Here is a 22918-nt window from a genome sequence, read left to right as displayed (position 1 = left end):
CTGTCACTTGAAAACGAGACTCGGGGGCATTAGAAGAGCTGGGGTGGTGATAAGGGTGGGGAGAGGCACTCTGGTCTCTCCAAGCAGAGGAATGAGAAAGAGTTGGACACGTGGAAGAATCTGCACAGGGCAGTGCATGACCTTGGTCTAAACAACAGGCCGGGGCTCTGAGCTCTTGGTCTCCCCTATACTGCTGGGGGGTCTGTGGATCCTGTAAGGACTCCTGCTCGACATACTGAGCTGTTGGGGTCCTTTTTAGGGTTCATCTCAAGAGTTTCTGAACACTTGAACCTCGTTGTAACCTCCTCTTCTCTTCGGGTGCCCCGATTCCTGGGCACACATGGACCACAGTGTCAGAAGCAGGAGACTACACCTCCCAGGACCCAGCGCAGGGCTCAGCACAGAGAAGGCACAGAGATTTGCAGAGCTGACCATCTAAAACGGGACAACTATTCCTGTCTGTCAACCTGGCAGGGCTGTGCTGAGCCAGAAAAGGGGCACAGGGATGTCCTGGAAAAGTTTAAAGTGCCGCGCACATACGAGAGGACTGTTAGGATTACAGGCGGCTCCATTTATATCTTGCTGTGTCCGGGTGGGCATGAGCCTGTGTAGATGCAGTTTGGGAACAGTGGCGTGTGAGTCAGGTTTCCATCCTGCTGCCTGTGCACATGTCCCCTCTGCCTCTGATTTGGGGTTTCTGACTCAGACCCCTCCGAGATTCCACATGCTCTCGGGGAACAGCTGCTCGGCACGGGGAGGAAGAGCATGAGACTCTCACATTTTTCTACTTAGGTCACTTCAGCAGGTCACTCAGACTTTGTGTGACTCGGTTTATTTATCCGGAGACTGGGAATAAGGAATCCAGCCCTAGTCACCTCACAGAGTGGTTGGGGGGAGACAGTGAGATAACGGAGGTGATGTAGAAGCAGGAGGCATAAGTACAGTCCCACGGTGCCAGCCTGGGGCAGAACACCTAGAAGCCTCTCTGCCCAAAGCATGCCCACTGACTTGCACTCCTGCCAGGTGGTCCTCCCAGCACACAGTGCTCCCAGGCAGGGCTCCAGGGTTTATAACGCATTTTTGCAGATACCTCTCCTTGCCCCCCTCCCCTCTCCCCCCCCCCCCCCCCCCCCCCCCCCCCAGCAATCCCGTGAGGTTTCAGCTCCATCTTGACAAGCTGAACCAGGTGAGGCGTGTTCAGGGTAAGTGATGGCCTGGCGCTCTGGGCCACCGATGCGGAGCTTCCGACACGGCATACTGCTGGTGACAGCATGTGGCCACCTGGGCCCTCTGCTGTCTGAGGCCGAGTCTGCCCCGGGAGCACATCTGGCCCATCTGGCCGCCCTCCCTGCATCAGCTCAGGGCCATGCCCCTGCACGTACAGACCACCTCGGGCAATGGCCTCTGCCATGTTGACCCTATTTTTGCACAAGGCTCTGTGGGCAGCAGGGGACCTTCAGGCCTGGAGGAAATGCCCCCAGTGGCCCCTTATGCAGGTGGTTCGTTATATGTAGCTCACTCCCTGCTGAAAAGGGCTTGTAAGTTGAAGACCTCAACTCTCCTTGCAGCCACAGAAGACAAAGAGACCCAGAGAAGCAAAGTGGAGGTGGGTGAGGGACAGCCCCAGAAAGGTGGCGGGCCACCTAGAAGTTCTAGAGGTGTGTGGGAGGGCAGCTCCAGCCCCCACCTACCTCCACTACGTGAGAAGAAAAGCCCGTCTGGGACATCTCCAGCCCGAAGGACGTTTCATTCTTGTTGGTGCCTAAAACAGAGGGACAGGAAGACCTCAGCTGCATGCCCCAGTGCTTAGCGCCACACGCCTGCAGCCCCATCCACGGCACCTGTGTCCTGGGGCCACCCCCGGAGAGGGAAGAGGGGGCCCCAAGGGAGCCCACACAGGGAGGTGCCAGGGACCTTCCAGGTGCCCGTTGACTTCACTATTAGTAGGCCAGTCACTGCCGCAAAGGGTTTGGGACAACCTGTGACAGAGCACGTATGCCACATGAATGTCAAAAGAGGGGAAAGAGCAAGAAAAGTGTATGGAAACAGTCTACATCTTTGGCAAGAAATGGACATTCCATTTCTTTCCTCACTTCTCTCATTCCCATTATTCACCAGATTTGGTTCCAGATGCCTCTGGATGACTCCCAGACATCGAATCGAACCCTCAGGAGGGAGACCACCCCAGATTTGCACAAGTCACCCATGTGTGCTGAAAGCCCCTCCCCATAGAGGGCCTCCCTGAACATGTCACCAGAGCCCATGTTCTTAACACCCAAGGCAACCGTTTCTGGGAGAAATACGCCCAGCTGGGTATTTAAGTTCTGGTGGGAGTGTCAAAGTTCAGGTTCATAGTTTCTATTCCTTCATCCTTGTGGAGAGGGCTGCATTCATCAACTCATATGTCTATAGCTCGTATTTTCCAAAGTGCTGCAGACTGCTCAGGCTTGTCCACACTGCCTTCTATCTCTTTTACCACCCCCTATGTGGCCCAGCCCCATGTTGGGAGAAACAGATCTAGCGATACACGGCACAAAGGAGGTCTGTACAATCAAAACTGATGTTTAAATAGTAAGGAGAGGGGCACCTGGGTGGCTCAGTCAGTTAAGCATCCGACTTTGGCTCAGGTCATGAGATCAAAATTCCCGGGTTTGAGCCCTGCATTGGGCTCTGTGCTGACAGCTCAGAGCCTGGAGCCTGCTTCATATTCTGTGTCCCTCACTCTCTGTCCCTCCCTCTCTCACTCTATCTCTGTCTTTCAAAAATAAGTAAACTTAAAAAAATAAATAAATTTGAATCTCAGACAACCAGCAGATAATTTCTTAGTATAAGTCTGCTGCAGATACTGTATTTTATATTTGCTAAATCTGGCAACACTGGTTCAAAGCCTGTCTCCTTCCCAAAGCTGCCGAAGCTTTGGTGAGTCACTTAGGTTCTATGAGCTTCCAGTTCCTCCGTGGTAAAAGGAGAATGTCAGGAGTGCTACCATCTGGGGCTGTCTGTCAGGTGCAGCACAGAGTTCCATGGCCTTTACCACGAAGGGATAGCTCCTGCTAAGGCTTTCCGTGTTGTGGGGCTGGATCTTGCTCTGTGGGGTTTACCTGAAGTGTGCCCAGGAGCGCACATCCCCTTGGTATGTGTCCCTCACCTTCCAAGCTGAAGATCCTGTCCCCCAGGGCATCGACGATGTCCTTCAGGGCCGCCTCGTCGGTCACGTTGAAGAAGTGTTTGTCATCGGGGTCACTGGCGATGTATTTGATCTCATTCAGAAAAGCTTCTGGATTGATCCCCCTGCGGTTGTAGTAGCCCAGGACCTGCCAGGGAACGGGGCAGGGCGACAAACCAGGACATAGCACAGGCCTCCCACACGCCCGTGGCCCCCGACCCCGCGTGGCTGAGGCCGCTGTTTCAGTTGCCCTGGGCAGAACTGCGGGCCCCACTTGCAGTTGGAAGCAGGCTGTTTTGTTCTAAGACAGCGTCCTGGGGGCTGGGTGGCTTGGGGGTGTTTTTTAGTGTTTCAAGGTTTTGGTAGTGGAGGAACTTGCCCCCCACCCTCAGCCTGTCCCCAGCTGTTGCGGATAGCCCTGGATGGTGCTCAAAATAAATTCCCAAGGTGGTCTTTAGGAGAGGATGAAATAAGGAGAGGCCCACTTGGGGGCCTGGGCAGCTTGCTCACTCCCCAGAAAGTGCCCCTGGGAGTCCCCAGGGCTCTGATGGCAAAGCCTCTAGGGGTGGAGGGTGGCACAGGTGGGGCAGGACTCACGGCCACAGCGTATCTGGTCACGTTGTCTCTCTCACTTTGCTGGATCACCTTCTCCAGGTCTGGACTGTCATGGGACTCCCCATCTGTGATGACAATCATCACCTTCTTGGCCCCTTTCCTTCCGCCTTTCTGGAAAGCCTCTGAGCTGAAACCAGAGCACCGGGGGAGGGTCACAAGAGGGATGTAGGGACATGGCAGCTCCCGGTGCTCCTCCAGAGGGACGGCCGCAGATGTGGAGCTGAGCCCCCTTACCTCCCTGGGTTGGGATCTCAAACCAAAGAAGCAGTTGGGTTGAGGTGCCCACACTACTCAAATGGGTCATGTACCTGCCTGTCTTTCAAAAGTAACTTTAAAGAGCCCCTTTTAGGGGTCCTGACCATGCTGTTTGGGGCAAGGAGAGGGAGCAGGCGGGTCTGGGAGGTAAGTTCAAGGTCTGATGGAGACCTTTAGACACCCTACATTAGTGGTTCAAAAACCCAGTTCTACATTAGAATCACCTGGGGGAGTTTGAAAAACATGCTGATGTCTAGACCCCACCTGGGCATTAAATCAGCATCCCTGGGGCATGGCCTGGGAATCAGTATTTTTCATTAATTTTTTAAAAATGTTTTTATTCGTTTTTTTGAGGGGGAGAGAGAGAGAGAGAGAAAGAGAGCAGGGGAGGGGCAGAAAGAGAAGGAGACACAGAATCCGAAGCAGGCTCCAGGCTATGAGCTGTCAGCACAGTCCCACATGGGTCCCAAACTCACAAACCACAAGATCATGGCCTGAGCTGAAGTCAGACTCCACCGATTCAGCCACTGAGATGCCGCATCAGTATTTTTCAAAAGAATGAATACCGGGGTTGAGAACGACTTCCTTCATATTGAGAAGGTGACAGACCTGAGTAATTCAACCCCCAAACAACACTAATCCCTAAAATACATGTAATGACATCTGACAAAGTTCTGCTTTTCCCCACGAGGACTACTTTGATTACATTTTGGGAATGACTAAATATCGAAGTCCATGACAAATATTCCTCTCTCTTGCTTTTTACTTTGTTTTGTGCCTGGAGCAGGTGCTTGGCCTGCCCCTTAGGCAGTCCAGCCAGGGGCTGGGGGCCTGACACTCTGACCGATGATGTCGTGGAGGGGCTCTTGCAGCTGGTAACCCATCTCAGAAGCACAAAAACTTGTTCTGGAAACATCACGGGCTCTTGGTGCCTCTGTGGCCAACCCTCCTTTAGACCATGCGGTCCTGAGTAGGACAGACAAATAATGGACCAAAAGTCTGGCCCAGCAGGTAGAATGTTCCAGTAAGAATCTAAAAACAAATGCCTCCCTTAGACTCTGTGTTGACTCCTCTGGGGTCTGACCCATAGACTTAAGCTCTGCAGTGCTAGGTTCAAGTTCATTACCACACGGATCTCTTGTTACACGGAAGCTGATAAGCTGACATGCATGTTTAGATGTTGACAAATTCACAAAACCTGGAATAAGTAAGTTCAGACATCTGCAAAGCTCCCACTGAATAGAAACAGACCATCAGCCCTTCTTTCTTAGCTCTGTGATATTGTGGATATACTGACTCAAAAAGAAAAAACCCTTGGGGGCACGTGGATGGCTCAGTCAGTTAAGTGTCCGACTTTGGCTTAGGTCATGATCTCACAGTTTGTGAGTTCAAGCCCCGCATCGGGCTCCCTGCTGTCAGTGCAGAGCCTGCATCAGATTCTCTGTTCCCCTCTCTCTCTGCCCGTCCCCCACTCACTCAAAAATAAATAATTATTTAAAGAAAAATCCCCCTCAAATTTCAATATGAGCTGTGAACCGGAGGCCAGAGGCACACTTGACATGATGACTTTGAACTTTGAGCTTAAGCCTAACCCAGTCAGTAGAGGGAGAACTCTGCTAGTCCCTCAAAGGAGATTCAAGATGTTTCCATAAACTCACGGAAGGATCAGACCAAGGCATGAAACTCCATGTAAAAAAAAGTATGGCAGGGGAAAAACAGGTTTCACTATATATGGAGTCAAGTAAACTTTCAGGTTCATATTTCCATAGAGTAGAATTGTGTGAATATCTGTATGCATTTGTAATGGGGTAAATATTGACAAGAAACATCAGATTTAAAATTGTGATTTCCTACTGAGTAAAAAGACTTGGATTTATTCCTTTGTAAATCAGATTATAAGTTCCTTAAGAACAGTGAGAGCCTTATACTTAGAACAGTTTCCATGAACCTGGAAACCAGAATGATCTACGGAAAAGTAGTCCATATCATGTCTCCTTTCTGCTCAAAATCTTCACTGGCTCCCATTTCTCTGGGGTCCTGAGAATGGTCCGTATCTAGCCCTTTCATCCTTCTGTCCTTCCTCCTGCTTGCTCCCCTCAATAAAAAGTGTTGAGTGAACTATGATGGAGTGACATCATTATCCCCATGGCCCCCAAGCCATACGTGACTGTTAGATTCACCTTTATGTATATATCTGATGAAAACACTGTCAAGTCTAAGACCCTCTGGTTATGGTTGTTTTAGTTATGACATTATCACCCTCCTAACCTGGCTCCGATACTGCCCACCCCAACACAAGCCCCACACCATGCTCAAAAGGCTCTAAACATAAGCATTCCTGGACTTTCCCCTCTTCTACCCTTGGCCGGGTGGAATGTCTCCTTTCCACCTGTCCCGATTGAACCCTGGGGTCTTCCCAGGACAAGCCAAATGCCAGCCCCTCTTGGCAACCCTCCCTTGGATCCTACTCTCTCATCCTTTCTGATGCTTTTCAGAGTTTCCTTGCTGGGCCAGGAGCTACAGATTGCCATCTCTGATACCCCTCAAGTCTGTGGCCTGGATCTTTGCACTTTTGCAGGTACGCAGAAAAAAAAAACAAACCACCACCAAAACGCATTGTGAATAAATGAGGAGGGCAAACCTCTTCCCTTAAAACACACCCCCTGTAATTTGGGGCTTGGCAGGCTGAGAAGATCAGATTTCAAACCTCACTTGAGGTGCAGACTGCATAGCCCACTGGTGCTCCTGAGTCATGGCTGGTTCGAACTGCTTGCTGGATCACACACTCGTAATTGATCTGGGGGTGGTCAGCTGCATCCCCAGATGACTCACTGAGTTCACACCGAGGAAACGTGAGCTCAGTGGGCACAGGCTTCCTCTGTTGCCCCAGCCATTTCACAAGGGGCTGCTGGGGGCCCCAGGGACTCATCCCAGTGACAGCAAAACAGCAAAATGGCCCGTTCCTTGTGAGGATGAGTGAAAGCCATCCTCACACAGAGGGAGGTTCATTTAGGAAAAAAGTTTGGGCAAGTTTTACGGCAAAAAGATTTATTAGTGGAGCCGTAACTTAATCATAAAGAATTGTAAGTTTGGAGGAAAAAAAAAGTAATCATTTGACCACATGAAATCGTGTTACTCCAAAGTAGCTCTCACATTGTGGAATTCTGTGAAACACATTGGCTGATCCTCTGTGAGGTGGGATTGTAAGAGAATGGGCCTGAGGTCTCAATGGATGTGGCAGAACTCTTATTCATAGGTGTAAAATTTATATATTTAAAATCTATATGCCTTAGGAGTTTAGGCCTCAGCTTGAAAGATCTTGGGGGATTGCCTCAAATCACTCACTGATTTCAGTGGGGCTGAGCACAACGTCTGAGCAATGGCAGTCCCACCAGAGTCAGCATGAAGCCATCTGTAAGGGCATTGTCTAGAGGGAACCTTCATCATCACTGTGAGTGAGTTCTCGTGTGATTTTTAAAGAGTCAGCCTCGTTACTCTACCACCTCAGAAGTTAGACTTAACGACGTTCCTCACACTCCACTGATGACAGGCACTATGCAGGAAGATTTTGCCCTCATGGAACCTACACACTTTTTATAGGGTCTCTGTGGCAGAGCCCATTTTCCATAGTCGTTTGCAACAATACCTCCCATCCCAAATGCTCTGTGATGTGACCTCGCCATTCCTCCATCAAGAGGAAGAATCCATTCTCTTCCCCTAGAATCGGGGCTGGTTTTAATGACTCACTCTAACAATAGAATACAGCAGAAGTTATATCTGGAACTCTGAGGGCTAGGTCATAGGCAATCTCAGAGTTCCTGTGTGGGCCTTCTGGAAAGCTCTCTTACGACACGCCCTCTCAGAGCCCAGCTGCTACACCATGAGAAAACCAAGCCACATGGCCACGTGTGGGTGCTCAGGTGGCCAGCCCACACTGAGCTCCCAGCCAACCGCCAGCTACGTGGGGGCGCCATTTTGGATGTTCAGTCCAGTCAGCCCCTCAGATGATCACAGCCCCAGCTGACACACCAGACTACCACCATAGGAGAGATGCCAAGAGAGAATTGACCAGCTGAGCCCAGCCAACCCCCAGAAATTTGAGGGGTTAATAAATTATTGTCTCAAAGTATGGAATTTTGTAGAGGATTGTTATACAGCAATGGGTAACTAGAACAGTTAATCTGAGATTTAAGTAAATTATTATTATTTCTATTTTATTAGGATTTTTTTTTTTTTTTACCGAGCAAATTCAATGCCAAATGCTGTCCGGGTCTCTGTTCCTCCTCTCTGCTCAATGTGGCTGGCGGCTTCTACCACATCTTTCACAGACCTGTAGTCATTGAGGTGAAATTCATGTACCACGTCTTCTCCGTACTGGACAACCCCAACCTGCAGGGCAGGGGAGAGGACGACAGAACATCTTGACCCCCCTCACCCTTTGGAGGTGACACTCCCCAGAGTCATCTCTCTGTCTGTGACTGTTCAGGAATGAGAAGGACTAGAGAGAAACTGGGAAGTGTTCTGGGAAGGTCTGGGAATGGACGGCTTTTGGTGAGACAGGTGGGAAGTGCATCTTGAGAGGGGAGGCTGTGATTGAAAGAAAGGTCCAACAGATTCTTACTTGCTGGAGCATAGAACTGAAGCCTAAAATATTAGGAGCAATGTGGCTGGAGGGCCATGGCATTTTTCATCAAATGCTGGAACTAAGTCTCCTTAAAACTTAGAAGAGAAGTTCTTTTATCCCCAAGGCTGATAAGATATAGACAGTATTCACAGCCTCAAAGTAAGCAAAAAATCTTAAGAGACTTACAGTAGGATTAGAAGGAGAAAGCCTTCCTGTCGGATGGGCCCCAAGCTTATCTGCTGCCTTTCTGATGCTATACATTCATCCACGTTATCCTGAAGATGATCTTCCCATCTTGGGGAAGTCATTACTTCATGAGGAAGCCCACTCCCTTTTTAATAGCTGTGATTGTTACAAAATAATTTCCTAGATTGACTTGAAATCTGCCACCTTGTACCTCCCATATGTCAGTTGGCCATGACCTCCCCCTGAGTCTTCTCTCAAGATCAGCGTGTCTAATCCTCCCCTGTGCCTCACTCAGCAGGGTTCTTCTTGACCTTTCCTGCCCTCATTCTACCTGGTTACCTGGTTAAAGTCTTTCTTAATAGGTGGCATCTATCCTAGAAGACAGGTTTGACCAGTGAAGTGGGGCCTCCCCCCAACTGTCCCCAGATGTGCCCAGCAGAGATGGGTATCCTGGGCTCAGGGCCTGGCACGGGCCCTTGCACTCACACCTTGCCAGCACATGCAAAGATGCTCTCCATGCCCCAGGGAGGCATCTTGCATGGTCTGGGGAGCCCTGTTCAGAGGAGAGAGTCCCAGAGACGCTCACCTGGATCTGCCCAGGGCCGATGTAAAACTTCTTCAGGATGTTGATGAGGAAGTGCTGAACCTCCACCCAGGGGTAGATGCTGTTGGAACCATCCAGGACAATGACGATGTCCATGTAGGTCTGGCACCCTGGGGAGTGGGGTCACGGTCAGGGCTGCCCAGTGAGTCAGCACCTGCTTTCAGTCTCTGATCCTCCAGATGGGGACCCAAAGGACAACAGAAGAAGGACCCTGTCATATATATATAATTTCCTTACCTGGGGAGCTGTCCGTGGGCCAGTGGGTGGTTTCCAGCAACATGAATGACGGGCCCAGGGATTCTTGCCTCTGCTCAAGCACTCTGTGCTGGCTGTTTGAACCAAGCTTAAATTCAGCCTGATTGCCTCTGCTCGTCATCAGGGACTGACCTGGCTGGGTTAATGTTTCCAAGGCAGCTGCCCTGTTCAGATCAGTAGCTCCCTGTCATTCATTTTACTTTCATGGGCAGGCTGCACTCACCATATTTAGTCTAAATGAATGAGTTTCACTTTTTAGGAGAGCGGTACGGTGTGCTGGCTAAGACTGTGGGATATCGCATCAGACTGTCTGACTCGTGGCTTGGCTGAGCACCAGCTGTGTGCCCTTGGGCGAGTCACCTAGCCTCCAGGGTCATTTCTCTGCTGTAAAACAGGCGTGATGACAGGAGAGGGTCATCATGAGGAATGAAGGAGACAAGGCTTCTAAAGAGCTGAGCACAAAGTCAGTGCTCAAGGAATCTTAACTGATCCTCTTTATTTTTTTCTCTATTTTTTTAGAGCAAACTACTTTGGGAGTGTGGCAATGACATCCTCAGGCCAAGCATTTGTGCATTTATCTCTGTTCTGAGCATAAAGCTTTCTCTATATTCCTGTAATATTAATACTGAGTCAAAATGAACAATAAACACTGACAAAGAAACATCGGTAACCATAACAAATGCAAAAAACTGCTTTTAAAATTGAAATAACTTCTCTTTGGGAACAGTCAGAATTACTTTGCAATTAGTTGTTCTGATGTGATGTGACATATGCCACACAATATTATATCATATGGAAATACTGGGTATCTGCTGACTTTACTGGAGAATTTTCACAGTTGTAAAATCTACTTTATAGCGAGATGGCAGGAGTCTTTTGGGTGTTAACGATTCCAGTAACTCCTGTATCGTGAAGGTGCACTCTGATGAAGTCACTGCCCACCAGAGACCAGAAGGTGCTGGCTCTGAACCTGGGTGACCGTTGTAGGCTCTGTGTTTGGGAAGGCATTTTAGAAGTGTTTGGGAGGCTCAGAATCGCCTCTGCTTCAGAGTTGTCTGTACATTCTTGTCCCCACCTGCACGCCAATGCAGCATGTGATGGCCCAATACTCCTGGGCTGACAGCACTAGATTGCTTTGTCCTTTTCCAGGCTGGTTTAGCTCCATACCTGTGGACCCAGCAGCTGTGCGGCGCCGATGGCTACAGCGGTGACTGAGACAGAAATTCCCTAATTGGGGGACATTCCTAATCTATCAGTAGGAACCAGGTTTCTCTTATTTTTAAGCCATCTTTATTATTAGAATGTATTTATTGTTGTTGATTTCTTTCTTGCAATTGCACATTTTTCTTTTGAAGCATTCTGGGAAGAACTTTGCTTTAGATCTGTGGTTCCTAAACAGGGCTGAACACTCCAGTGAACACACACACACACATGCACCCTGGGGCTTATCCCAGACCTACTGAGTTAGAGCCTCCAAGGGGGTGCCCTGGGATCTGGGATCTGTGTCTGATAATCTTGCAGTCAGATGAGCATGATGGTCACATGTTGGCCTGCGGTGAGGTTCCCTGTCCACAGCTCATGGGACTGACCTTGGGCCCCCTCTCCAGCCGCGGCACTTCTTTTCCCTTGTCCACTTTGGGAGCATAGACTCAACACCTCCTCCTTACACTTAAAGGAACCACTTTCCAGCCCCGCTGCTGGCTGATGCTCCACCCTTCCCCGCCCCCCCCAAAGCATCATCCTTCCATCTCTGATTGGGCTGTGTTGTTTGCAGGGAGGCTTTTGTTAGCCAGAGGTGCTAATCCCCTCACCCTCAATAAAACGGTTAGCAGCTGCTTGGGTGATGGTATTCAGCCCAGAGGAAACAGTTGGGCTGGGAGCCAAGCAGTTTGGGCTTGAGGGAGACAAGGTCTGAATATTTTTTCACTAGATTTTTTTGGCAGGTGGGGAGTGAGTGGGAGGTTTTGTGTTCCATGAGACTCTGGGCAAGCTGGGTGGAGCTTCCTGATATCCAGGAACACCAGTTGGAGGGGACTGTTACCAGGGATATTTCTGTTTTCCTTGGCCTTCCACCTACAGGCAAAGGCACTGCATAAAATCAGAGGGCACCATTCACATTGTAGTCTAAGTGAACAATGTCTCCAGAATTGTGCTGTCCACAGCTTGCCTGCTATATACATGGTGGCCCAGCAACATCTTCGCCACTCACAGTGGGTTTGCTATGAGCCTCTCTGGTTGCCAAGACTGTCTTCATAACCTCCACTCACTTGCTGCCAGTCATCACTCTGTCCTGGGTAACCCGCAGGTTCTGGGGCAGGGAGGGGATAGAGTCCTGGTGCTGCTCTGTGGCTGCAGGGTGGTGGTGATCATAGCTGAGAGCCTGCTGTGACTGTCAGCCTCTCAGCTGCTGCAGACTGATCTGCAGATTCAAAGCTACTTACTTTGGAGAGCTGGGGCCACTGTCTTGGAGAACCTGAAGTTGGAGTTGACTCTCGAACACATCCCTGTGGTGTAGTAGGAACTCCCACACTCGTGAGACCAGAGGGGGCTGCAGGCCTGTGAAGTACAGTCCAGAACCCCAGTCAGTAGGAGGTCTCCGGGGGGGGGGGGGGGGGGGGGGGGGGGGGGGGGGGGTTGTCCAGCCCCAACCCAATCTCCATGACCCAAAGCATCCTCTAACTATTGGCACTCCAAGGATTTAGAGAATCTTCTTGGAGTCTAACTGAATTCTTTCTTGCCATAATGTGTTCTAGTTCCCTTGGTTTCAGCTGGAATAGAGAAAAACTAATTTTAGACTCCTCCTTTGTTGTATTTTCAAGGGTCCCATTCTCTATTCCAACATCTAGAGTTCTGACTCTGCTTTACCTTACCTGCCCACCCCACCCACCATACAGGATCATCCATGGGATTGGACCCTTCAAGGTCACTAGAAGAGGCTTTCTGTTTGAAGACGTCACCTGAACATCCTTATTGAAAAGACTTCCAGGTCCCAATAACATGCCCATGGCTTTTAGTGGGGAAAGAAAAAAGAATGTTTCTGCTTTTTTTTCTGAAATTTGCTACCCAAAACATTGATGTCAGCCCCTGATTTAAAGACTGAGAAGTCCTCAGAGTCAGGGTCATTAAAAACGAAAGCCCAGCTCCATGTCTCCATTTTTGTACTTGTGCCAAGAAACCCAGGACTAACTTTTGTGCTGTAATTTCCTTCGGTTTGGAAAAATAATTATTCTGCTTCTAATCTCTTTCTTTAATTAACTCTCTGTTTTTACTCAGATTTTAAAAGTTTTGTTTTATCCATGTCCTTTGTTGAAGCTGCAGTTAATTATTTCTGGAAGTAGGGGAAGAATAAAGAATAGGATGGTGGGTGATGGCTAGAGTGATAGATGGATGGGTGGATGGATGATGGATGGAGGAATAGGTGGATAGATTATGGATGGTAGGTAGATGAATGATGGACAGATGGATAGACAGATGGATAGGTAATGGATGGATGGAAGGGTGGGTGGAAAGATGATTGATGGATGGGTGGATGGGTGGATGGATGGATGATGGATGGATGGGTAGATGGATAGGTGATGGCTAGATGGATAAGTAGATAAATGATGGATGGAGACGTGGGTGGATAAATGATGGATAATGGTTGGATGATGGATAGATGGATGGAGGGGTAGATAGATGATGGATGGAAGGATGGGTGGGTGCATGGATAATGGATATTGGAGAGATGGATGATGGATGGATGAATAGGTAGTTAAATAATGAATGGACAAATGGATGGACAAATGATGGATAATGGATCGATGGATGATGGATGGATGATTGATAATGGGTGATGGATGGATGGTTGGGTGGATGGATAATGGATGGGTGTAGGAAGAGATGGATGGAAGGAAAGATGAATGGACAGATAAATAGATGAATGGAGAGATAAACAATTGGTTGGGGGGTGGACTGATGAGTGAAGGATGAATGGATGAATAACTGAGCGAATGAGTGAACAAAAGTTGCTATTTATGGGGCGGTTGGGTGGCTCAGTCAGTTAAGCATCCAACTCTTGATTTTGGCTCAGGTCATGATCTCATGGTTTGTGAGATTGAGCCCCACGTCGGGCTTTGTGCTGACGGTGTGGAATCTGCTTGGGATTCTCTCTCTCCCTCTCTCTCTCTGCTCCTCCCCCTCACACTCTCGTTTTCTCTCAAAATAAATAAATAAACATTTTATGAAAGGTTTCTATTTATCAACCAGGGACTTAACCAACCCACAGAAGCCCCAGAGGTTGTATCACACCAGCCTTCTCAGGCTTCCATCCCACCTTGTGAAGTCGGTGAAATAAACTTGCTAGGAGCATGACAAGGAGCCACCGAAGGAAGAGGGAGGAGCAACAAAGCCCCCGACAGGCTTGTGTGTGGACAGGACCCAGGGTCCTGTTTGCCCTTGGCTGGGATGGTGAAAGGCTGCGGGCCGGCCACACACCGAGGCACCTCGGAACTTTCCCTGGCAGGGCTACTATGCTCTCCTCAAGCCCCTGAGCATCCCAGCCACCTCGTTGTCCTGGTATCTGGTGCTCCACACCCCGGACGTCCCATCTGTCCCCAGAAATGTGCTGTTGGATGAGAACAAAGAGTGACACAAGCCCTTCTATCTAAAAATGAGTGACCCATTTTATTGGGCTCTCTGAGTACATTCTTCTCCGAAATCCTCTCCTGCGGCCGTTTCTAGAACTATCAGTCCCAGTAGGATCCTATTTTGAATCCCCGGCATTGCCCAACTCGTGGTGGCAGGGAGCAGGCAGTGCCCGCCATGATGCCACCCACACTTGGGGACTATGTGCACAGTGCACGTGCACTCCCCTGAGAGCAGCCGTTTCGCCCCAGCATCACGTTTACACTACTCCCTGGCCCATCAGCTCTCCCCTGCCCAGCATTTAAGCCCCAGGAGGACAGGAGCTCCGTTGACTGCTGACTCCCCAGTGCCTGTCCTCGGGGATGATGGTGGATGGATGATGGATGTGCATCGTAAGTGCTCAAAGATTTTTAAATGAATAAAAATTTACTTTTTATAAGTAACATGCACCACTTCAGTGCATGTACACCTTCTGCTTTCTTCCTTGCTCAGACCCATTGTCTCTTCTTTATTTTATTCATCTATTTTTTAAACTTTTATTCATTTTGAGAGAGAGAGAGAGAGAGACAGAGTGCGAGCAAGGGAGGGGCAGAGAGAGAGACACACACACAGAATCCAAAGCAGGCTCCAGGCTCTGAGCTGTCAGCACAGAGCCCGATGTGGGGCTTGAACTCATCATGAACTGTGGGATCATGACCTGAGCTGTAGTCAGACACTCAACCGACTGAGCCAGACTGGCGCCCCCATTGTCTTATCTTTAAAAGCAAATCGAACACCTCCTCCAGAAAGCCTTCCCATGTAACCCTGCCCAGTGCTGGTGGCCCATCCCTCTCTCTCCCCTTGGTTGCAGTAAATGTGTTTTCTCATTTGTGGCTTCCCTTCAGAGTCTTCTTAGGGTGTGTGCTGTATCCTGTTTCTCCGATCGAACCTGGAGCACGGTTCTAGGCTCTGCCTCAGAAACCTGGCTCTCCAGGAGGGAGAGGCCCCCCCCCCCACACTGCTGGCTGCCTTTACTGATTCCTGTTCCTGTCAGGCTGTCTGCCCCCCATCCCCAAGGGTTTGCACACAAAAGAGCTCAATGCGTGTCCTGCTGGGATCGTCCCCTGCAGAAGTGGAGGGCCCAGCCGGCAGAAGGGCACAAGTGGGACGCAGTGGGGGTGCTGTTCCCTGAGTGTGTGGATGGGCAGCCTGGTGCACGGAGCACGCATGCGTGTGTGTAAGGATCCATGAACTCACCCCCTGCCTCTCCTGGCCCCAACCTGTCTGTGGGGGCAGGAGGGGCTGGGGCTTGCAGAGAGGGTAGAGGGGGTGGCTCTTACCAGGAAGCTGTTGTCCTTGGGGTTGGTGGCCAGGCTCAGGCCGAGGCGCATGTTGTCCTTCCGCTCAGACACGTTGGACAGAGTGACCCTTCCTGGGGTGGGAGGGAGAAGCTTAGCCCGCAGCTCCATCCCCACCCTGGTCCCAGAGCCCGCTGCTGCCGTCAGCCACCAGACGTGTTTGTGGCAGGGTCAGGGGCAGGCAGAGTCCTCCCCCACTCCCCCTCCCCTCTGGACTCCTCGTTCGCCTGCACATCCTTACAGCCTTTCACAGGCCTGCCTGGACACGGTCTTACTCCTCACAATTCCCTGAGAGATGAGGAAACGGAGTCTCAGAGAGGCCAAGCAAACGGCTCGCAGTCACAGAGTAAGCACAGGGCAGAACTTTCCGTTGCCTCGACCAGTGTCTGTCCTCCTCCAGACATCTGACTGATTGCTAGCATCCCCCACGTGCCCTTCCCAGAGCACTTGACTTAGGCTGGCTTCCTCTCTGCATCCGTGTCCCCTCCCCATCTGCCTCCAAGCCAGCCTGCTCCCCACACTGAGTGGTCCGCATCCTACCTGGGACCCTGCCTCTCTGCTCACCGGGTAAACTGACACAGGATAGCCCCCTCGCTATCTCGCGGGTAGCAAGAGCCCTCTACAGGTGCGTGGAGTCTCGCCAGAATGTCATTCCGTGGCCGGCCACCAAGAGAGCTCATTAGGCAGGATCATTAGCTAACTGAGTGTCAGGAGAGGGTTGTGACAGAATCGAACCACTCAACAAAATCCTGTTAAGGTTTTACTAAAGAATTTCCCAGGCCACTGAAGGGAAGGGAGCAAGGTGAATCCCCCATAAGTGTGCTGGGGCATAAGTGGATGTGTGTGTGTGCACGTGTATGGGCACGTGGCGGGGGGTAGAGTTTAGGGGAAAGCGAGCCGGGCATATCATGAAACCCAGAGTGTCAATCTTCATGTACTGTGAGGAGCAGCTAGATGTCTTCCCTGCTGACCTCCAAGGACTTGGTGGCCTCCACGGAGAACGGTTTGCTAGATTCGCTTCATGGGTGGCTGGAAGTGTGAAGAGGGCACAGGCCAGCAGGGTCTGGGGGCCCAGCAAGCAGGGCTGGGGCCTGGGGGCCGGGGGCTGGGGTAGTTATGTCTGTTGTTTTTTCTCTTCGGGTTCCCTCAGTTTGTACTGAGGCTCCTTTTGAAGTCCAGCCCCTCTTGGCTGTTTTAAGAGCCAAGATTATTTTGTTCTGTCTGTCCATAGAAGCCAGAGAGAAAAGAATAGTAACGACCCTGTGTTTTCCTAATGCCTATCATTTACAAAGTACCATCCACACTGGGCCCTATCAGGACTGCCTCTTGGTCCTGGGACACCCTGACGTCAACATTTCCACTAACAGATGAGGAAATGGAGAGGCAGAGAGGGTCGGAGACTTCTAGAAGGTCACTTGCTGGTCAGTGAGAAGAGCGGGGTCTTGAAGCCAGGCTGTGCCCCGTTATATATTGAGCTGTCCCGTCTCTCGGCAGGGCTGTGATGGCTGTGGGTGGTGGTGAGAAATCCGAAGAGGGAGCTCGAAGCCCTGGGCAACTTCTGCCCCTCAGCGGCTTGGGGAGTTCTGCCCTGCATTTGTGTCAGAGGCATGCTCTCCCCTCCCCACCCCATGCTCTGTCTCCTTCCTCCTGGTCTCAGTGACGGAGCCTCCCAGACACAGGGGAGCTTAGTAAGGAAGACACTTGTGTTAAAAAGATTTGGGCTAAAGTCCTGCTTTCGCTGTGTATGGGGTTCGGGCTGCCCCTCTGTGGACAGGACAGAGTAGTGTCTTTCTCACTGGGACTGTCTGAGGACCCTGGGGCACAAGCCCCACCTCACACAGAACCTGCCTTCCAGAATTGCCTCGGCTGCCTGAGAGCCTCTGCCCTTCATTAAAACCCCGACTTTAGGGGCACCTGGGTGGCTCAGTCGGTTAAGCGTCCGACTCTGGCTCAGGTCATGATCTCATGTTTTGTGGGTTTGAGCCCCGAGTCAGTCTCTGTGCTGACAGCTAGCTCAGAGCCTGGAGCCTGCTTCAGATTCTGTGCCTCCCTCTCTCTCTGACTCTCCCCTGCTCACGCTGTCTCTCTCTCTCAGAAATAAATAAAACATTAAACAAACAAACAAACAAAAAAACCCTGACTTCATCCAGGTGTCGGGAAGAAAAGTGCCAGCAGCCGGCTTTTTCATACTGAGTTGTGAATGTCTGCCACCCGCTTAGCCTTCCCTGGAGAGACAAGAAAGAACATTCCTGGCTTGGTGAGGCTCATGGCCTGGAAAGGCCATAGGAAAACCCAGGACTCAGGTTTCCCAGCCTAGCGTTTTCCACTGTGGGGAAAGCTGACAGATGGCCCTCCTGCTGTCCATGTTCTCCTCAGTGAGAGGGAAAGGAACACTCCTCAAATGCAGGGCTTCATGGTGGCTATGTTTCCTCCGCCCTGACTCACTTTGCTGCCTACCACCTCCCAGCTTAGGCCCCAGTTCAGGAATGTTTTCCAGGGTCTGTTGGCTTCATGGCCCTCACTGCCCGCAGGGGCTCCTCCTCCTTTTGAGGGAAATAGGACCCACACTGGAAGCCACAGCAGGAGAGAAAACTAAACGATGGGTTGATGGGTTCTGTGTTCTGTGTCCCCACCTGGACCAGGAGCTCCTTTGGGTGGCCCCAGCCCTGAGCCCAGTGCACGTCCCTCCCATCCTCCTCCTCCCTCCCTCTGCCCCAGATACTTGGCCATTCTTTCTGTCCTTCAACAGAGTAAGCTCATCCCCACCCCAGGGCCTTTGCACTGGCTCTTCCTGCTGCCTGGAATGCTCTGGCTCCACCTGACTCCTCGCCATCAGACCTTTGCTCAAATGTTACTGTTTAAAGAGGCTTCCCCTCACCTTGCTAAGTTAGAACCCGCTTCCCACCTCCTCCCCACCCAGCCTCTCTTTTCACAGAGCCCTGGGTTATCACACAGCGTTCATCCCTACCTATAGCATACCCCGATCTGTCATTACTGCTTTCCAGTTTGTCTGCTTGCTTATTGTTCCCTCCCAGCAAAGCTCTTGCTTCTCATTTCCCTGCTGTGTCCCCATAAACTAGCAAGGTGCTTGGCACATACGAGGTGCTCAGAAAACGTTGGGGACATGTTAGACCTGGAATGGATCCTAGGGCCATCGGGTCCACCTTCCTCCCCTTGCATGTGAGCAAACAGAGGCTCAGAGAGAGGACGTGCACTCCCTGTGGACGTGTAGCCAAGAAACCGTACACGTGGAAGAAGGAACCGGCTTGTTTGGGAGGCTGTGCCTTCAGGGTGCTGATGACTGGTTTCCGTGAGCCAGCAGCCAGGCTCCTGCCTCCCTGAGCCTGTTTCCTCACTGAAGTCTGCGCCCCGGCTGTGCTGGGGTTTGAACTTCCCACCCACAGCGCTGACGCAGATGTGGATGGTGGGAGCTTCCAGTATGTCTGACAGGACAGCTGGCCACCCTGGGGAATCTGGGTTCTGGGGCTTTCTCTCTGATGTAGACCTTCTCATCCATCTGCTTATCTCTTGAAGCTCTGCTGTCTCCCCCACCAGGCCCATGCTGCCTCCCTTCCCCTCCCCAGGGAGCACCCACCCTGCTGTGTAGGGCAGAGACCGCCTCCCTAGAAGTCAGGGAGGCCAAGGGGCCTGGCCCTGGGAAAGGCTAGCCCTTTATGGGAGGGCTGGAGTTGCAGCTTCTCACCCCAAGTGGAATGTGTGCTCCCTTCTGAAAGCAATGTGATGGCCCAGCCACTGTCCAGTGTTGAGGACCAAGTGGAAGTGCTTTACGAGATCAGTGTGTGTTTTAATGGATGCATGTGTACACACTCACACACATAGATCGTACCAAGGCTCTTTGGTGAGGACCAAGCCTTCGTTTCAGAAAGGCAGTGTTGCTTAATGAGGACTATCTGGATTGGATATGTGGCCTCACTACTTATTAGCTAGGTGACCCTGGGCAGGTCAGCCATTGATTATGGTTGTGGAGGGGATTAAGTGAGTCAAAACTCCTAACGGCACTAAAAATAGTGGCTGGCACATGGTGAAGATTATAAAAGATATATGAATACTGGCTATTCTTGTTGCAAAATCGAAAGAAGACAGGAAATGTTTTTCCCCAGCTAAGAGTGGAAACCTCGTCGTGAGTGGCTGTGGATGAGTCAGAAAGAGAAATGGTCCGGAACATGGGGGGCCCGAGTTTGAATCCTAGCCGGCCCCTGAAAAGCTGTATGACCTTTGGAACATTGATTCCTCTCTCTGGCCTTGGCTTGCTCATCTGTAAAATGGGAGCAGTAGCTGTGTGACTGCGAGCATGGATGTGCTTTAAAGACTGTCCCGCCCCAGGCGATGGTTGACCTCACTGTGGAGAGATCAGTGGCCCACGTTACCCAGGTTGAGCTTGGTGCAGTTCCCGTGGGTCACCGGACACTTGTACACGTCTCCTGTCTTCTGGTGGCCATTGGTTTCCAATGGAGCGCCCACTACCAGCCTGGGAAGGAAAAGAAGACAAATAAAGACTGGCCCTGGAGGAAGTGCTCCTTCCTGGCAAAGGATGGGACCCGGAGGGCAATGAAGTCATGGGGTCCATGATCCTTGCCAGGATCTAGAGATACAGAGATGAAGACCACATGGGCCCTGTTACAAATGAGATGGAGGTAGTCCTTGGGAGAAGAAGTCAGGGCAGACATAATGGAGGAGGTGTGCTTGGGCTGGATCTTAATGGATGATTAGGAGTTTGCCAAAGAGTTGGGAGGGTGGTAATGGTGGTCACAAGGCAGAGGAATGATGATTTTGGAGCCAAGGAGTCTTGATCATGTGTCAAGACTACCCTCCACAGGTAGCGACACGTTCCTTACTCTATATGACAGTCTTTCAGTTGGTGACCCAGGGGCTGGGGCATGGTGCACAGGGGTCATTCATGGCTGCCCGTGCCACTAAAGTTTTTCTCAGGGTGGGCAAGGCAACCAGTGAGGCTAAAGGGTAGCCAGGGGCAGCCACCTGGCAGCTGGGGCCTCTGCCTTGAGCCTATGCCTTTGTGACCTTATTGGAAAGAGGGTCTCGGCCATTTGTTTGTTTTTTAAGTTTTATTTTGTTTTAATGCTTGTTTGTTTTTGAGAGAGAGGGGGAGAGAGAGAGAGACAGAGACAGAGGACACAAGCAAGGGAGGGGCTGAGAGAGAGGGAGACACAGAATCTGAAGCAGGCTCCAGGCTCTGAGCTGTCAGCACAGAGCCCAACGTGGGGCTCAAACTCACAACTGTGAGATCATGACCTGAGCTGAAGTTGAATACTTATCAACTGAACCACCTAGGTGCCCCTTGGCAGTTGTAATTAGAGATCTCAAAATGAGGTTATCCTAGGGGCACCTGGGTGGCTCAGTCGGTTATGCATCCGACTTGGGCTCAGGTCATGATCTCACAGTCTGTGGGTTTGAGCTGCGCATCGGGCTCTGTGCTGACAGCTCAGAGTCTGGAGCCTGTTTTGGATTCTGTGTCTCCCTCTCTTTCTGAACCTCTCCCTCTCACTCTCTGTCTCTCTCTCAAAATAAAGAAATAAAGACACAAAATGAGGTTATCCTGGATTAACCAGGGGGCACTAAGTCCAGTAACAGGTGTCCTCAGAGGAGAGACAGAGGAGAGACCCAGAGAGAAGAGAGAAAGCCATATGCAGATGGAGGCAGGCCTAGGAGGGATGAAGCCACAGGCCAAGGACCACCTGGGCCAACTGGAAGCTATCAGAGGCAAGGAAGGAGTCTCTCCTAGATCTTTCCGAGGGAGCACAGCCCTGCCCGCACCTTGATTTTGGAAGTTTGGCCTCCAGAACAGTGAGAGAAGGGTTTCTGGCCACATAAACCTTCCACTTTGTGCAGATTTGTTAACCACCCACTGGAAAAGCAATACACCTTGCTTACACGCACATACATTTCAAGAGAATAGCGACCATTCCTTCCTGACCTGGGCAAGCCCCAGCAGTGCCACCTCCCCTGAGGCCAGGGAGAGCCCCTCAGCCTGGACAGTCCCCAGGCCCTATCCTTACAGCTCCCCCAAACCTCCTCTGTGCCTCATGTCCAGCTCACCAGAGAGTGGCAACATCGAGGGCGGCCCAAGGTGGCCCAGGGAGGCAGCCAGACCCCCAGCGCAGATGTAAGATGCAGCCCTGAAAGCAGGCACAGCTTCCTTCCACCTGTTCACCCTGCTGGCACCGCCTGCCCACCTCTGGTGCATCCGGAACCTTCTAGGCCTTCAGTCCTGTTCTCAGCCAGCAGCAGCCTCCTCTGCTCGGGCCTGAGTGCTAATAGTGGCTCAAGAACGAAGCCCTCGCAGGGAAAGCTCAAGTGCCACAACTCACATGCAGCCCTAGAGGTATCCCCGACCCCGAGGCACAGGCAGTAAACATCTGTGGAGCTTGGGGCCCAGGGGCAGGTGAGACCCTGGCACAAGGGGATGGTTCTGGACCCCTGCTGTCCCAGCAGCTCCGCACCCCCGGCAACAGTGCCCAAAGAAGCAATCGTGTCTTCTGACTTATGGCGGAGAGTCCCAAGCCTGGAGGTTCAGGCTCCCTAGGACTCCAGAGGCTTCCGGTGGTCAGATTAGCCCCCACTCCCTGGCCCCGCTCCTGCCCACTTCTCGCTGAGACTGGGAAAGAGAACGAGGTCTGAAGTGGGGGTTAACAGAGCTCTGTTTGAAATTAGAGTTTATGAAATAAGAGCTGAGGTTTCTCCCATGGGAACCAGATAATGACAGATTCTAAATATATCTGCTTATTAAGCATGCCTATTTTTGACCAGCAGGAATTAATTGGACCCATAAAATCTGTTTGTCTAGACGACGTGAATTTTAGCTACTTAATTCTGTGAGTGATTGTGTGGTCAAGGCTGCTCCATTCTTTCCAGCAAGGCAGCGGAGAGAGAGACAGAGAGATAGAGGGGAGAGACAGAGAGAGAGAGAGACAAAGAGAGAGTGGGGGAGGGAGGCACAGCCAGAGACGGAGGGAGGGAGCTATCAATAAGTGGTGCTTGGGCTCAGGGCTTGCTCTTCTAGCTGCTCTAGTTTTCAAGGTCAACCTGATATATGACCAAGTGCACTTCCAGAGGAATGCACTCACCACCACCTGATGGGGAGTGCTTTCTGGAAAGAGTGCCTCTGGGCAACACCTTGTAGGGCGCTTCTGGGAAAACCAGGTACAGCTGGTTGTCGGTCAAACCACGGCCGTCTGCTAGAAAAGCCATCTCCATGTGTATTCTAGAAAACACCC

At 51.2% G+C, this 22918-nt stretch overlaps 1 protein-coding gene across 1 annotated transcript in view; it reads right to left on the bottom strand.

Annotated features, from left to right (window-relative positions):
- The window catches only part of ITGA11 (integrin subunit alpha 11), a 123817-nt gene that overhangs the window by 41249 nt on the left and 59650 nt on the right, over positions 1–22918 (bottom strand). The window contains exons 3-10 of the mRNA XM_039218561.1: positions 20054–20154; positions 15648–15739; positions 12147–12261; positions 9433–9560; positions 8277–8425; positions 3764–3908; positions 3149–3314; positions 1692–1762 (exon numbers count right to left, since the gene is read on the bottom strand). Coding sequence (XP_039074492.1) covers positions 1692–1762; positions 3149–3314; positions 3764–3908; positions 8277–8425; positions 9433–9560; positions 12147–12261; positions 15648–15739; positions 20054–20154 — 967 coding nt within the window. The remainder of the gene's footprint in view (positions 1–1691; positions 1763–3148; positions 3315–3763; positions 3909–8276; positions 8426–9432; positions 9561–12146; positions 12262–15647; positions 15740–20053; positions 20155–22918) is intronic.

Source organism: Hyaena hyaena, unplaced genomic scaffold (genome assembly GCF_003009895.1).
Source record: "Hyaena hyaena isolate Hyena2069 unplaced genomic scaffold, ASM300989v1 scaffold_15, whole genome shotgun sequence".
Lineage (NCBI taxonomy): Eukaryota > Metazoa > Chordata > Mammalia > Carnivora > Hyaenidae > Hyaena > Hyaena hyaena.
The sequence above is the reverse complement of the archived record's forward strand: the minus strand, read 5'-3'. Positions and strand labels throughout refer to the sequence as shown.